This window comes from Chelmon rostratus, chromosome 7, assembly GCF_017976325.1.
Source record: "Chelmon rostratus isolate fCheRos1 chromosome 7, fCheRos1.pri, whole genome shotgun sequence".
NCBI classification, from domain to species: Eukaryota; Metazoa; Chordata; class Actinopteri; order Chaetodontiformes; family Chaetodontidae; genus Chelmon; species Chelmon rostratus.
The window spans coordinates 1,939,200-1,956,635 of record NC_055664.1 but is presented as its reverse complement, the minus strand read 5'-3'; the positions used below and the strand labels follow the sequence as shown (position 1 = coordinate 1,956,635).

Sequence of the window (17,436 nt, the reverse complement as noted above, 5' to 3'; positions counted from 1 at the left end):
GTTTGTTTATGCTAATACCTTTATACTTTTAGTCATGTAAGATTTTGAAAGCAGGCCTTTCATTGGTAACAGAGTACTTTTACTCAAGTAAATATCTGAAAACTTCTTCCACCACTGACTGGCAGGCACTAGGGAACAGGTGCTGAAAGTGAGATATGACTACCTGTCCAAAAGGATTCAGGAGGTGAGTTAGCAGCTACAACTGACAAAAGTCAAAGAAAAAACGGCACAAGAGAGATCTTCCCAACAGAGAGAGGGAGAGACTTGCGTGGAATACAGCCTGAGCTCAGGATTGCATGCATGGGGCTTTGGGCTGTATTTGACTGTGTTCATATGCAGTTGCACATGGGTACATGCATGCATTTATATGGGCATTTTTATTTGCAAATGGGATTCATGTTTGTGAAAATATATGTATTTTTATATTTAAATATATATATATATAAATGAAATGTGCAATGCTGTGTTCATTTTTAAGTTGTTATAGAATTGCATTTTCAATTTCATTTTCCACCTTAGAGCATGATAACATATAAATTTGAATGCAATAGATTGGTGGCACTGTTTCCCTTATTGCATTTGAATATTGTCTACTTTGAAGCAGGTTAAGTCTTGAAAATGAAATGTCAGAAACAGCTTTTCCATTTTCATTTAAATGTGATCATCAAACATCCATATAAGGATGTGAAAATGAAAATGCAAATTGGATTATTGCATTTTGATTTTAATTTCAGTATTTTTCTGTACGACAGTAAAAAAAGTGAGTCAGACATGCAATTTACTGTTAAGTTTAATGCAACTACTATGTTTTATGTTTATGATATCCAACCATCCTTATACAAAAGATGATGTGATATGATATCCTGCTTACCGATCATCATCCTCAGCCAGCGCCACCTTCTCAAAGTGGATGTGCAGCCTCTGGCCCTCAGGGGCCTCCAGCAGCCAGTGGCAGGTCAGGTTGTTGCTGTAGTTGCTGGGAAAACCAGGAGAGACGATCCGGCCGGCTGTGACGTTCCCGATCAAACCACCACAGGCAGCTGAGAGAGGAGAAGATGAAATGCACTTGATCGTTTACATTCACGATAGACTGAAAGTCGACCAAATTAAAAAAAAAAAAGACACTGCTCAGAGCGTTACATTCACTTTAATTTACTGACCACACACAAACCTTTATTTCCCCCAAATTATCTCTGGTGACAGTATAGCCAACCAGGAAGTAATCAGGTCAGAATGGACATGGATGATGTTAATTTGTCATGATTTCAGGACTTCTGAGCACAAAAATCCCAGTTTTCTCAGCAAATCAAGTAATTGAAAAAAAATATACTATGGTAAGTATAAACAAATGAAGGCTGGAAGGCAGGCTGGAAATACCTGAAGTATAGTCTGTCTCACTCTCCACAATATTGTATCTATCAAGATGACCAGTTAACGTTGAGGATGTTGCGTTTTTTCAAAAAAACAAATGAACATCAACAAAAAAAAAACAAAACAAAACAAAAAAAAACAGCATCTTCTCTCCAAAATATCATGAACTATACAACAGATGAGGTAAAAAATATAAGATCATGGACAACCCCTCCCACCCCCTGCATGACACAGTGGGGCCCTCAGCAGCTCCTTCAGCCACAGACTGCTGCATCTGCTGTGTAAGAAGTAACGCTACCACAGGTCCTTCATTCCCACGGCTGTCACACTGGTGTACTCCCACATTAACATTTGACTGTCATCATTAACATAGCACTGTGTTGGTCGTTTCACATCACAACATCACAAACTGTTTCCACTGCTGTGTTACTTTTGCTTAACATTTGCTAATATCCATTGTCATATCCATAATCATACATATTATTTTTCTCCTGTTACATCTTTTCTACTGTGCAATAGTAATCAGGTTTTTTTATTATCCATATCTAACCATGGGCAATTCAAATGTTCATGGCAATATTATTTTTATACTCTCGTTGTATATAATGTAGATATATGTTGCTGTGACAGTGCTATTTTTTTTATCCCTTGTTATTGTCTGTTTGTTCTTTTCCTATATCTCCTTTTTATTCTTGCTATTGTTGCTGCCTGTAATATCTTAATTTCCCCGGTGTGGGATCAATAAAATTTTATTCTATTTATCTATCTCTTAAGGCACAATTGGCTTTTTAAAAACCTATGTATACTAGTAAGTTCCCCAGAAATATTACCAGTGTCCTCAGTGGCGCTGTCTCCAAAATTTCTGCCTCCACCCCAGTGGACAGTGGCTGAAAATGGAATTTAGTTTGAGATACTTACAGGAATGGAAATTGACAAAAAAAATTATGTATATCTTTCCAAAAATAATTCACTACTTGAAAAAAAAAATTCCCTCTGGAAACTGTTGACAATGTATGTATTATGGGCGATTATGTATTATGTATTAAACTGATCAAATAATTACTGTATACTGTAATTTGTCAGAAAGTAGATATTAAACTGATTTGTCAGCTATCCATCATCTTTGATTCTAAATTCAAGAGCATGAAGGGAACCAAAAAATAACTAAAAAAGAAGTGATACCATCAGATTTATCAACACATACAGAAAATCCATCTACAGCTATAAGAGGGTTTGTTGGTGTGTGTGTGTGTGTGTGTGTGTGTGTGTGTGTGTGTGTGTGTGTGTGTGTGTTGTTTCCCAGCTGATCGGGTCAAGGTTACTCATGCAGACAAAGCTTAATTAAAGTAGAGCAGGAAGAGTAAACTCAGTGGCATCCTGCCCAGCCTTCAGTAATCACACCTCGATACACCTGCTTTATGCTCTGACACACGCACACACACACACGCACGCACGCACGCACGCACACACACGCATGCACACACACACACAAACACAATCAAGATGGCAGAGATACAGATGCACAGCCACACAAACTCTCTCTTTGAAATTGCTTTCAGAGAAACATTGCCTGTGCTGTGAATCAGAGTGGTCAGGAGGAAAATGGTCACTTATTATTCATCAGCCAGCCTCATCGGAGCAAAGAAAGAGAAAAAAAAAAACAAAAAAAACATCCATCATCCCAACACTCCTGTGGGAGTCCAGGTCTGTCTGTCTCTGTGTCTGTCATACAAAAGGACCAGAAGGTCCAATAGATAACCACTGGCAGCAAGTCTTATAAAATGACCCAAAGTGCTGTGATTGCTGATGGGAATAGTGTGAAAAGCTGGCAGAGAACGGCTGAAGCACAGTAAACACTCATACTCAGAAAACCAATAGTTTAAGAAAACAAAAGCAGAGGGCTTGAAAGAGCCAATTTTCCTGACAATACAAAATTGCACACCAATAGAATAATATGCTTACAGTATGCCAAGTGATGCAAATAACAGTTATACTAATACCAGTGATAATGCTGACATTGTAAAGAACATTTTGGTGACCATGGTGATGATATGAATCTAAAAAAAATAGCACCCTGATTCCAAAAACAACTAGTGCCCATGTAGTAACATCTTTTATCCAATCATGTGTTCCCAAAGCGGTGAGCCTCGCTCCATCCTTGCTTGTGAACCACTGAGCCTTTCCAGGATGCTTCTTTCATACCCCATCATGATACTATCACCTGTTACCAATCAACCTGTTTACCTGTGGAAAGATCCAAACAGGTGTTTTTTGAGCGTTCCACATCTTTCCCAGTCTTTTGTTGCTCCTGTCACAACTTGTTTCAAAAGTGTTGCTGGGATATAATATCACCATAAATCTTAAATGAATCTTATAATCTTAAAATAGATGTTAACATAGAGTTATACACTCATTTTGCACTTCTTTGAATTAATTGTTCCCGCTTTACTTTTAACACTATGTGGATAACATTTACTCATACAATTAAATATCAAAAGACTACATCAGAGTTCCGGCCAGACAACTGAAAATTGAAAAATATATATACTTGTAATTAATAGACAATCAAATACAGTGATTTCTATGTAATTATTTGAAATTGTCTGTAAATGTTAAGTTGTTGTCCTCCCTATCTGTAGGCTGTTGATATCGAGGATGCACTTCGATGTAGTTGTGGTGACCTTACCTAGGCAGTGTGGTTCCTTGCCACTCCAGTAGGGGGTGCTAGCATTGCGGCAGGTCAGCACACTGGGGCCTTGCAGCTGGTAGCCGTTCAGACAGGAGAAGAAAGCCTCCCCTCCAGAGTGGAGACTGCTCACTGATACATCACCGTAGAGAGGCCGCTGGGGGAAGACACAGCTCAATACGAAGGCTGTACAGGGAGACAGAGACAGGGACAGACAAAGACAGAAACATAGAAAGAGAAAGAGACACAGACGGAGAGAGAATTCAGTCGAGAAGAAATGAAATTCCAGCAAGAGCTGAGATTTAGTTTGACAAGTTGAAAAGACTCAGTGAAGCTAGATTGAGCTAGCGGCTCATGTGTCACATCATAAAAGCTTCCTGACAAATTCTTTACAGACAACCAAAAAAGCTCCAGGAATTGGTCGGTTTAGGCTAGAAATGGTTTTGGTTTTGGATTTTGGATATATTTGTAGGATGAGTAATTGAAGTTTTCGGGGTGGGCATGTGCAACAAGGAAAATTTAAAAAAAAAAGTTTTCTGAGTTATTTGATAATCTAGCGGACTGACTCATCCAGATTTCATTGGCTGGTAATTGGGAGTACACTACTAGCACATTTTTAGAGATTCACCGAAACTCCAAATGAGAAAGTGGACTACAGTTTTCATATTAATGCACACATAGTTATATTATTTTAGTGTTACTGTGGCAAAGTGTGGGACAAGACAACTGACAAGTTCTTCCTGTCATTGTACCAACTGCCACTGAAATGATGGAAGCTATTAATTCTTCTGCCAACCAGAGGGCAGCAACGAGTAGCTGTACTGTCTGTAATACCTTGTATTTTCTTGGTTGGACAGTAGGATTTGGTAGAAGAAGACATACATAATGCCGCATGTATATGTCAACTGTGTTTCGCTGCAGTGTGTCTAGTGGAATTAAAATAACACGTTCCTTTGTAACCACTACTCCAAACTTGGGTGTTGAGTTACTGTCAGTGCAGTTCAACACTTCCTGTACATGGTTTACATTAAAAGCCTACCTGGAAAGGAAGGGATTACGCCCTTTGAACCACTCAAAGCCTCTCAATGTGAAATATCTGCACATGTGCACAAGTGTTCCACTGAGGGAAGCTTAACAGTGTTTGAAAAAAATCACTATGTGAATAAGAACAGTATTTTTCTTAAACCCCCTCTTTGGGGATTCTTTAATATTCTTCCACAACATTGACTATAACAAACATAGTTGGACCCTGATTGAGAAAATATTTTTAGGGCCTTTAAAAAGATTGAAGCAGAGTCGCAGAGTGCTGCGTATGATTCTATTCTTGTACTGATGGAAATAGTGCTGTGGAAATGTGCATTATACTAAATTTAAGAGATGAAGAGTTGAGTCAATAGTCAATTAAGACAGAAGCAGAAGACGGGATTCTTACTATATATATATGTGTGTGTGTGTATATATATATATATATATATATATAGACTATCCTTTAAAAATGGTAAAATTAGAGATTGAGGCTCTCAGTAAGTAAGAGTCTCTAATAAACCACGGTATATATGGTAACTAAATACAAATGAGTTTTGGCAGCCACATCCCCTTGTTCAGGTTGTTTTACAGTTTGCTCACAAGAAAAGATTCTTTAGCTATGTTCAAATATTTACCACAAACTGCATCATTGTATCACCTTATTTTTGTAAATGTGACTGAAACCCCATAGGCCCTGTCTTTCCCAACCGTAACTGTCAAATGAATTACTCTGTCTGCTTAAACAGAGGTAAATAAAACAACAAATGGCCCGTGGTAAATACACAGAAACACCACAGTGACATTTCGTGCACCAGTGTTCCTCTGTGGCTACTTCCTGCTGGATCGGTAAGCTAGCATTTCCGCTCAAACACACACACTTGCACAAAGACTTGTCCCATCACTGCCAGTATGTGGGGAACGTGTCCAGGCTGGCTCTCAGGTGACCAGTTAACTAACTGGCTTTGTTATCGCCACTGATTTGTCTTCTCTCAGCCTCCTGACATTCAGCCAAACATATTAATAATCTGTTTCTGCTAAAGACACTGATCCATCTCACTGTAATTGTCCTAGTTTTATTGTTAGCCATCGGACGGCTTGGCAGTAGTGGTGCTATTGATCCTGTCTGTTGGGGACAGTGCTGTGCCTCAGGCGAGGAAATATGTAGGGAGATTAAATAGGCCAATAAATGACAACCTACGACCTCGGCCGCTTCCAACGCTCTGCTCATGCTGAGGGATGTCTTCCAGCTCTATGGTGTCTCACAGAAATAGAGATAAGAACAACAGTGTTGGTCTTTATAGTATTTCTCATTAGAACAACATCCCAGAATAGTGCTGCCATAGCAGCAGCTGCTGAAGCTGTGTCCTATCATTCCCTGAGCTAGTCATTATCATGGTCAGCTGTAGCTATTAATATCCAGGCCAACCGAAAACGATGAAACTCACAGGCTCACTAGAGACTAGAAAGAGATAAAAGAGCCATCATGGCAGCATTGTGGCAACATAAGACTGGCACTAACAGGGGGGCTTTCACAGATGACAAATAGCCTTGGAACTGTAAAATGGCTGCTATATGCTGCATCACTTTGTCATGTCTTCTTAGGCCTTATGGCCATTTATCATGTTTTGGTTTTAATGAAAGGCTATTGATAAGCACTGCTTTTATTTTTTCTCAGTCCGCTTGTACCCTATCGTATGACACACAGTGTAGTATTCACCCTAAATCTGCTGGATCACATGGCCCATTGGCACCCCATATTTTTTGCTATTATTCAAAATAAAGATATAAATATATAAAGATAATTTGATAGATTTTGTGGATTGTATGAGATCAGATAACTGAACATCATAAACCGATTACATGATATCTAAACTGCATAGCCAGGCTTGCAGTTATATTAAGAGCCAATATTAATGTGATTTGTGTCCCTTTGTCATAACACACACTATGTCAACATCTCATAGGCTGCAATGTTGGTTTTGGTTGATAGGATCAACTTTTGTTATGATCATTGATTTGGGTTTAAGTGGATGTTTTGGAGGAACTGACAGCCTGTCTTATTTTTTTAATTTTGCTAGAGACGGACGAGGGAAGTGCCTTGCATGATTTAGTGGCTCATTTCGGGACAATTCAGGGACCACTGACACATAGTTCACTGGTATTTTCAGTGATTTGGTGATTAACTCTGATCATTTGTGTACACTGAGATATTCACCTCGAAGAAAACACAGGAATGATCAGAAAGAGTATTGGCCATCACAACAACCATAAAAACGTTAGGACCCTTAGAGATGAATAATTCCAGAGTGCGCCCCTTGTTGTTTGTGGTCTCCGATGCATGAGGAGTCAGTCTATAGTGCATAGTCCACTGGGTGTTGATGCAGATAACAGACAGCAGTTCAGCAAAGTCATAAAAAAAAACTTTGCACTGTGGGTGGCCTGCAGGTGTCAGGTATTCACTGTCAGTAAATAATACATTCAATTTGGTGTTTAGGACAAAAGCGATGTAAAAAAAAAAGCTCTTACTGCCTTGGTTACAGTTTGACTAACTCTGAATTTTGGATGATGTGGTGTGTTCAAATTAGTTTGTGAGTGAGGGAAATGTCCATGCAGAACTGATCATATTAGTAACATGCCAAACTGTGAACAGCTCTCCTTGTCTTGTACTTGGGCTCACTAGCTCGACCTTAACAGTACAATCTAGCCCCTGCGAGGTGCTTGTCTGGGCCTCGGCAGTGTGGGAGCAAGCAGTCGGCTCTTTGTTTTTCCTTTTCCCTGTTCACTGTTGAGGTGAGGAAGATTTTTGGACCAAGGACGCCTCCAGGAGAATACTGTCCCCCCATCAAGGCTCCTGGAGCATCACTGAAATAGTGGTTGAGTTTTGGACTGAGGATGCACTTCAGGGGGTTTTCCTGAACACTTTTGTCCAAAACCATCACAGATGAATTGGTGTATAGAGATGAGCCCAGCAGCCTGGATGAGTTAATCTCTCTTGCAATCCAGGGTGATGACCACCTCTGTGAGCGAGGGAGAGGAAAGGTACGAACAGGCCATCTAGTACTTCTTCTGTATTTGTGCCTTGTTCCTCTCCTGATCGTCTCTCCTCCCAGGTCAGTCATTAATGCTGCAGCCAATCCACACTGCATAAAAATCCAGATCTCCTCACCAGTCTTCACCAGATTATCGGAATTACTAGCATGGTAACAAGTCTCGGTCACGTTGCCACGTTCCTCTGTGCTGGAGTTCACCTTGGATCATCTCCCAGTGAACATTATTCAAACTTTAGTGACAATGAATCCCTTTACCATTTCAGTACTCTTTGTCTGTGTTTGCAGTCTGCATTAGCAGTTAATAATATCATACAGTAACAAATACAGCCATTGTCACTATCATTGATAGATTTTCAAAGGCAGTTGTTTTTCTCTCTCCCCAGAGGACCCCAGTTCACATCCCAGGTATGGATGTCTTTTTGCTCAGCCCTTGATATCAACATCAGTCTCTCTTCTGGATATCATCCAGTCCAATGGCCAGACCAAGCTGACACGCTAGGAGATGGAGACCACCCTCCTGGAGCACCCTGCTTCCCTCGGTTGAAAATTGTGAACCCTTCTGTGAGTATGTCACCTTTTTGGTGCACACTCGATTAACAACCATTGTTTCCTTCTCATGAGGTAGAGGTTGCAGTTCCCTCTGTCCAAGATCACCTATGCCACAGCTGGAGGACTTGGAAGAGGGCTTGACCTGGCCTTATTTGGTCTTCCACCTGGTCCCAGGCTCTCTTCTCAAGACCTCTCCCTGAAAGTTTCCGCTCAGTGCATTGGTCTTTTTAAAACTGAAAGCATCAGCAGTCTCTCTGTCATGGGTCTAAAGCTTGCAGCCTTTCTCCAGACCCAACCCACTTTCCTTGGTTCTATGCTCAGATCAAACCGGCTTTCCCGCTATGTCATGCTGGAAAAGGTCTACAATGCTAAGCCTGCTGCCCCTGCAAACTGGGCTCAAATAAGCAGAACAAAATGGGTGGATAGATGCATGGAGGATAGGGCTAACAATATGCTGCACATATTGTATGTTATTAGCAACTATTTGTTACTCCGTCTCTCAGTACTCTGCACAGTCTATGGCTCTCAGCTCTAAGCCCATTGATGCCCCTGCTGCTGCTACGATTTTCACCTCTGAGAACCACTAGCTTCGGTTCAGGACTAAACCAAAAGCTGCTCCACTCCATCACACACAGAGCACTGGGAGATGGTCGCTGGCTGCAGAAAGAAGGGGAAGCTTTCCCTTTCCTCATCTCGTGTTCCCGTAACACATGACATGCAGCTGGTGAACCGATACGTCATCCTGGGTCAAAGGTTTCCTCCACTGGCCGCAGAGCAGTGATCTCTTCCATCAAAGTTTTAGTGTCCGGACCAACCCCCACTTATGGCCACTGGGACACTTAACCTAAATAGACGGTGGTCTTCTGCCTGCGACACAGACAGCATGCACTTTGTTGATCATTTCAACCTCTTTTGGAGCTGATGGCATCTTTTCGGTGCTGATGGTCTCCATTTACACAAAGCTGGTGCCTGCACACTTTCTGAAAGTCTGGCATACAACCTCCATCCTCCCCTTGCTCCCATGCCCACCTGCTGCCAATCACGTCATTGTGGTCAGCCCAGTGCTGACCTGTCCATCAAAAATTATCTTTCCACGGTTCCAATCCAGACCAAAATAGTTACCCCCTGCACAATTTTACATTTTCTACTTGGACCACCTGTCAGTTTCCACATCCCTGTCAGGATGGCAATTGCAAGAAAAATATACAGTTTGCAAATATCCCGTTATTACATCCTCTGACATTGTGTATCGTACTCAGAGTAATACACACAGACCATCTGGTGTTTGTGTCAATAATCCCATCCCCAAGGATGTATTCACAAATCATAGACCGACTATAAATTATAACAAAGACGACCAAAACAAATTCACATGCTTCCCGGAACTTGGAGCAGATTTCAAGAAGAGACAGGGACTTGGACTAATGCATATCAACATTCGTAGCATCATGAAAAACATGATTTGTGTGATTTGTATGTTTAACTACAATCCTGACATTGTAGTCCTTTCAGAAACATGTTTGGGGATAATGATGTTAATTTAAATGACTGCAACTTATTTAGATGTAACAGGTTTACTGAGGGTGGAGGTGTGGCTATCTGTCAGAAATACCATTAAAGCATCCATGTTAGTAAACGTGTCGATCCCCAAACTATACAAGTTATTGATAGTGAATATAGAACTAGGTCAAAATACTGTGTTCACGATTGTTGGCAAATGTCACCCACATTCCCCTCCCTTAGAGGCGATTGCTGATATTTTTGAGAATTTAAACCCTTTCATGAACTTAACTTAAATTGGATGTCCACAGACTAGGACAGTCCAAAGTTTACCTATGCTGATCTTGGACTTACTCAAGTGATCTCTGAACCTACTCACCCAAATTTTGAGGACCTGATGTTTATCAGCCAGGTCCTGCTTTGCAGTAGTGTGATGATGATATAAAAAGGACTCCGCTGATACAAGCTTGAGTTGAAGAGAACTTTAATAACAAGCAGTATCAGATCAGATGCTGGCCATCTGAGAGAGTTTCAGGGTCAGATCAGAAAAACTCTGCCGTTATCCTAAAGAAAATACAATATATAGCATAATGGTTTGTCCTACTTACCTAACTCACAAATAAGGCTATGCTCTGTACATTGTCTTACTGAGGAATGTATTCCTCCACTCTCACCCATATAGGTCCACCTCTGTTGGGGATTCACATCTGAACGGTCCCGTAAATATACATTTCCACATCAGGACTCCCCCTTGCTGGCCTGTCCAGTGTCATCTCACATACCACGACTGAGAGTGGCCTACAGTTTAAACATCAGTTTACCTCTTATCATGCTTAATCTAACATATGTGTGATATTTGACTCATCTGATCATATACCTCAGATCCTATTAAATCAGCCCTGATTGACATTATATTTACAAGTCATCCTCTTAAGTATTCCTTCGTGGTGTACTTCCATTAGATATAAATGACCAACACTATGTATTACAAATACCCGATTGCCCAAATCCAAAACTGGATTTGTTCTCAAGAGGAACTTTTGAATGAATTTGAATGAATGTGAAATTCAGTTTAATAAAGTTTGGGTTCTAGCTTGACTTTCTGGGGACCCCTCCCACTGGCTTACCTTGGACAACTAAGAAATAAATGCATCTTTTATATGAAATATTTAATATGAAAAGCTAAATCTAATTAATACTTTTCTCACATCTCCAGCCCTGGGTCAATTTCACTCATGTCCACTCCAAAACTGTCAAACTGACAGATGAAAGTGAAATATGTACAGACTTAAATACCCATTTTCTTTCAAAACTGCTACTGAAAACCTGCAGCTTTCTTTTAATGTTCTACAAGATGCACTTATGGGTCTTAAATTTGTATTAAACACCATTAAAACAAGATATATGCTGTTCTCAAGAGCCAAAGACATTGACTATAGTATCTTCCAAATCTGTACACTGAGATAGTGGAGTGGAGTTCCATGTTAATTTACCTTTAAACCGCATATGGATGCACAAATTACAAAATGAAAAGCAAACCTTGGTTTTTGGTACAGAAACAAGTCCTGTTTCCCCTTGTCTTGTAGGACTGTAGAAGCAGTCTTTCTCTCTGTGCTAGATAATGGTGATCTACAGGCATGCAGCAAGATCAACTCTTATGCCACTAAATGCTGCCTACCATTCAGCCCTAAGATTCAAAAGATGATACCTACAACACTCACCACTGCATTCTGTATCAAAGAGTAGGTTGACCCTCTCTCTCCATTATTATTATTTTTTATTGTGTTCTTTTTATGTTGTTATTATTATTTTATGATTGAATCTATGATAGTCAATGTGTGATACTATTTTAATCATTCAGAAATTAATATTCTACATTTTATATTATTTGTTTCAAGTTTGTTGATGCATCTATGTACTCTATGTGTCCCTCTTGAAAATGAGATATTGATCTCAGTGGGACCTGATTAAATAAAGGTTGAATGAATGACTATAATGTGAACAGAATCATTTTAAAACCTTATTTTGAATAATGCCTAGCATTGTTACACCCATGTGTAATTTACTGAACTAAACACGTCTGGTCCATTTTATATTTCATGAGAGTAAACCTATCTTTTTACATGCAACCCTAGTACTGCTAAAACTGCAAAGTCTTAGTGGACTTATCAGTGCTTGCACTTCAGTAGGATGTGTTACGATTTCCTCTGCTGCTCCTGAGCTGCTAAACCAACACATGGGCCCTAGACTGGCCATAGGCCAGCTTTCTATAACCGCTGTGAGAAAACGTTGGCCTCCAGTGTATCTAATCAGGCCTTGTGGCCAGTGTGGATCACAGGGGGGGACCAATAATTTGATATGTTTAATGGTCCCCATGTAGCTAGTGGATGTAAATTGAATTTATTTATTTCACAGTCGCATTGTGAAAGGCTTTGATATGGAATAACTGCACTCAGGTCAAACTTCATCTCTAATCTCATTTGCTCCCTCAGAGCATTTATTTCTGCTGACCACGGCCTTGGATTACTGTGAGGAGCTGACAAACTTTGCAGAGATTAATGCATTTTGTAGCTGTGTGTCTGGAATTCACTCAGTTAGCTGGAATCTCTGTGCCACAGAGTTTGTGGGCAAAAGACAGCAGGCTATTTCTGAGTGTATCATGCCTCATTTACGGTACATGTGCAATGATTGTTTGAAAAGGTAACTTACTCACAGAGACAAATGGCAGACTAATATGACATTCTCCACACATTCTTTTACCCAGATACTCAAATTTAAAGCAAGCTGACTTAGTATTTGCATAACATCCAGATCTAAACACCATTCTGTCAAGTTCAACACTTGAGCCTGAAGCAAGTGTATCTATACATACTGACCAGATTGATTTGAAATTTGCTGTGGGTAGTCAGCTTCCCAGAGGATGATCTATCATTTTGGTGAACCTATGACCTTTCCTTCTGCATTGCTGTCAATCCAAATTCCCCCATGGTACATGAGACACACGAAATCCTCTAAGAAGATTACTTTGAAGTTTATTGAGCACGTTCATTTAGATTTTTTCAAAGTTGTCTTGGTGTCAGCATAAATAAGCTGTGAACACAAAAACATACAACTTTCTAAATTTAATTTGGTAAACTTGTTACAGTTGCCTATTTGCACATCCAGCAGATGCAGCACAGCGCGAGCCTTCCGCCTTCTTTTTCTTGTAGCTTGTCACTTACAGTACAAGCTAACAGTGCCATTGGTGCTGGGCAGGTAGTGTACAGTGGGTTTCTAGAGCTTGCTCACTGAAAACAGCTTCTTGCTGTGACCAAAAATGATGCAGATGAGAGCAGCTAGAATGAACCAAAACTGTGAATTTGTTGTAAAGGCAAAACAATGATCATTGTTTGCATGAAATGAAAGTAGCGATCCAGGATGTAACTGCAGCGAGAATGACATTCCTTTAAGTAAACCAGCAGCTTTTTGCAGTGGGGTGAGGCATGTTGGTCTACTGTAAAATCATGACTGGGGAATACTTTCTGTGCTCTGACATCAAAAGAATCATACTAATAATTTGGAGCGTTCATTAAATCCAAGGGGATTTTAAATAAAAACATATCCACTCCTCAAATCCTGTTTAATCTATATTCCAGACATTCTCTGCATTGTCGTAATTTCACTGTGATCTACTGGGAGAGCAGTCTGAGTCTTGACAGAGAAAAACAAAGAAAAAGATGGAGAAGACCTGCAGAAACTGCTCTGAGGAGAATCTAATGGGGCTGCTCTCCTCTCCTCTCCATCCTCCAGAGGCCATCAACTATGATAAATAGCCAGCAGGAAAGAGAGGATAAAGGCACAGAAACACCCACATAGAGATCATTCATAAAGAAGAGGATCACAGATGATGCAGGATGAGTCAAAAAGCAAAGACTGAGTGAAGAAACAAATTGCTGGCAAACTGTAGTCTAATCTATGCTGCAGAAAACGATGCAGCTTCTTTTTTATTCCCCCACTCCCTGAGAGTCAATGAGCCAAAGACGGGGGCTTCAAACATATGCAGTACAACCCCCACACCCACCCTCCACCCCTACAATCCATTTTATTTATGTTTTATTGCAGCAGCCTTTCAGCTCAGTGGGAGCTTGTGGCTGCAGGACGTGGACATGTTGTTATAGCAAGATCACCCTGCCGTTTCTCTTTCAATTAGCCTAACATGGTATGGAGCGCTGGACCTCCCACTCAGAGCTAAATCACCCAGTTGCAGCTGGAACTCTTGTCCTCTGATGGCCAGCTGCTCTACAGGCCAATGAAAGGATGTAGAGTTTGTAATAACAGGGACCATGAAGAGTCTCGTAAGGGGAACCACCAGCTGCTAATGTATTTTAATGCAGTCCGCCATTCTGAAATCTGCACTTATGCACTGTCCAGTCCGCTAATGGGCATGAGTCTTTTGTGTCAACATTCAGTGTGTATGTGTGTTTCTAGTTGAACCCTGCTGACATGAAAAAGACAATGTCAGTAACTCTATCAGTGCAACATTTTGGTCCACAGCAAGATATTTCACCACCAACCAGATTGCCACGGAAGCTGGTGTGGATACCATCTCCTGTTAAGGATACTGGTATTCAAATGTTCCCAGTTTCTCTTCTTCGACATACTGTCTAATTAATTCCAGTGGCTTCTGCTTTGCTGTTTTCGCAATCACTGTTAAGATGCTGTAAATGAAAATAAACACACACATTTTAATTGTACAGTTTGATTATGCCCTTTGAACCAGTAGATGGTTTTTGAAATATCTGCAAGACGTGATGAGTTTGTCTGACCTGGTCTTTCTGTTAAAAGAGAAAGTTAAAGCAGCAAACTGGTGAATATGACAAGAGCCTGTCGTTGCTCTGATGAGATTAGTGGTTTAGAAATTTACATTAAGGTGAATTTACCAAGACAAGAGAAAAAATGTGAGTGTTGAGTTGGCATCAACAGTGAATTAAAACAGAGGCAGAACAGAGAAATAACTACTAGGAAATAAATAAGAGATGACTTACTAAAATATAAAATATTATGAAAGAAGGAAAATTAGATAGAAAGGTCTGATTTTGATGGCAGGCTTATGCCTGTTCCAAATAAAGGTAAATTGATGGAAAACTGAGGTAAATAAAGACTCCAGCCAGGGACAATTTCAGATAATTTCCATGAATAAATTCCTTATGCTTTTAGTGACCGGCTGATCTCTTCTCTACACCACTAAGTCTGTCTGTGATCAAGGTCAAAGTTTTGTAGTGATCCCTGCTCTGTACCATTAGAAGATATTTCAATATCTAATGGCTACAAAAAAAATGCTTTGGATATTATTTGACCTCCTTTCCTACGATTTCTACAAATTTCTACATGTACAGAGAAAATATTAAACTTATTTGCATGAAATGTCAGCAGTATGTTGTCCACTTAGTACAGCACTTCAACATTATGTGCATATGCTGTTTGTGATGTTTACTGCTCAGATTCAACACTTGACTGTTCACCTTTTAAATATAAAATAGCCCTCAAATATTGATACGTGGTTGGTTCTCAGTAATCAATAATTATTTTTCAGTAATAATTTTGTTGACATGAATGACTATCTCTGATATTTGCTAAGAACTCAACCTGCTCATACCAATTTTCAACATCCTGGACCTCCTCGGAGGCAGTCCAATACCAGCTTTATTGCAATATTTATGCAGAATTATCTTGATGTTTTTTCAGAAAATAGATTTTTGAAATACATTTTTCATGTGATCGGCCAAGCATATATCCAGCTGTGGTTGCTTCAGTGTGTACTAGTGGAAAAATGTTTTAATTGTTTAAATAACAATTTGGCATACTATTTGTTTTTGAGATCCCTCACACACTATTAATAGCTATTACTCATCAAAGGTGCTTAAGTCACCTCATTAACATTCTTATAAGACAGGCTGCAGAGTAATTGGTATTTAACATTTCAACTTGCAAGCCCAGATCGAAGCATTTGCATCAGCATCATAGCAGCATCATAGAGTCAGATGACCAAGTCCTGCAGGACGTGGTCGCTGGTCTCCTCCACCTCTCATTAGAGGCTAGAGGTAACATTGATAGCTATACTGCTGGCACCGGTGATGATAAACTACAGGGGCTAATGGCTTACATCAGTCACCTGTCTGGGAAGCCACAGCGAACGTCCTTGACATGTTTGATCAGAATCTAACCAACCAGAACCATCTAACCGTTAGATGGTTCTTTTCTATCATTTCAAAACCCAGATGCAAGCTGCAGAGCATCAGGAGCATCTGCAGAACAGCTATCAAGCTCCACGCTGCCAGGCAAAGAACAGAGGTCAGGCGTGAGGGAACTCCAGGCGGCCATGTAGATACTGCTGCATTGTGTTTGCCGTAGAGCAGGGGTGGGCTAACTACTTTTTTCACTGAAGTCCGGTCAAAGGCTGTATGTCTTATTTGTCAAGAAACCGTTGCTATTTTTAAGGAATACAACATCAGCCGTCACTTTTCCACCAAGCATGCTAATTACGCTAACAACCAGTCACCACAAGAAAGGACAGCTACTGCACAGCGGTTGGCAGCTAGTTTGCAGGCTCAGCAAAACACCTTTACGTGGCAAACTGCCGCGAAGGCAAGTTATTTACTGGCATTCAACGAAGCCTTTCTTCGAAGGGGAGTTTCTCAAAGAGTGTATGGTAGAGACTGCCGCTATTTTGTGTCCTGAGAGCAAGAACAAATTTGAAAAAAATAAGCTTATCAAGCTCAAACAAGAGATTATCTCATTTTTGGAGCTACTTGAGAAAGCTGACGATTTTCCTGAGCTGAGTGACACAGATTGGCTTTGCGATTTAGCTTTTGCTGTGGACATTCTGACATACATGAACGAGCTGAACATGAAGCTACAAGGAAAAGACCAGTTTGTGCATGAAATGTACACAAACGTCAGAGCCTTCAAAACCAAGCTCACCTTATTCTCAAAGCAAATGTCAAACAAGTCATTTGCTTATTTCCCCACACTGGCGACACTGAAACAGGCCCCTGGACATGTGAAAAAATACAGAAAATCACTGGATGACCTGCATGGAGAATTCTGCTGTCGGTTCTCTGACTTTGAAAAAATTGACAAGTCACTTTAGCTGGTTTTATGGCCCTTCACACAAGATCCACACAAGATAGTGTGATGAACACCAACAAAGCACCCCACTGATCCCAGTTGAGTGATGAACACCTCAGGTCTGTTCTGAGAATTGCCACAACAAAA

The 17,436-nt window shown here is 40.3% G+C and overlaps 1 protein-coding gene across 1 annotated transcript in view; it reads right to left on the bottom strand.

Annotated features, from left to right (window-relative positions):
• The window catches only part of sez6b (seizure related 6 homolog b), a 133,765-nt gene that overhangs the window by 35,449 nt on the left and 80,880 nt on the right, over window positions 1–17,436 (bottom strand). The window contains exons 5-6 of the mRNA XM_041940681.1: window positions 4,058–4,243; window positions 872–1,040 (exon numbers count right to left, since the gene is read on the bottom strand). Of these exons, the coding sequence (XP_041796615.1) occupies window positions 872–1,040; window positions 4,058–4,243 (355 nt within the window). The remainder of the gene's footprint in view (window positions 1–871; window positions 1,041–4,057; window positions 4,244–17,436) is intronic.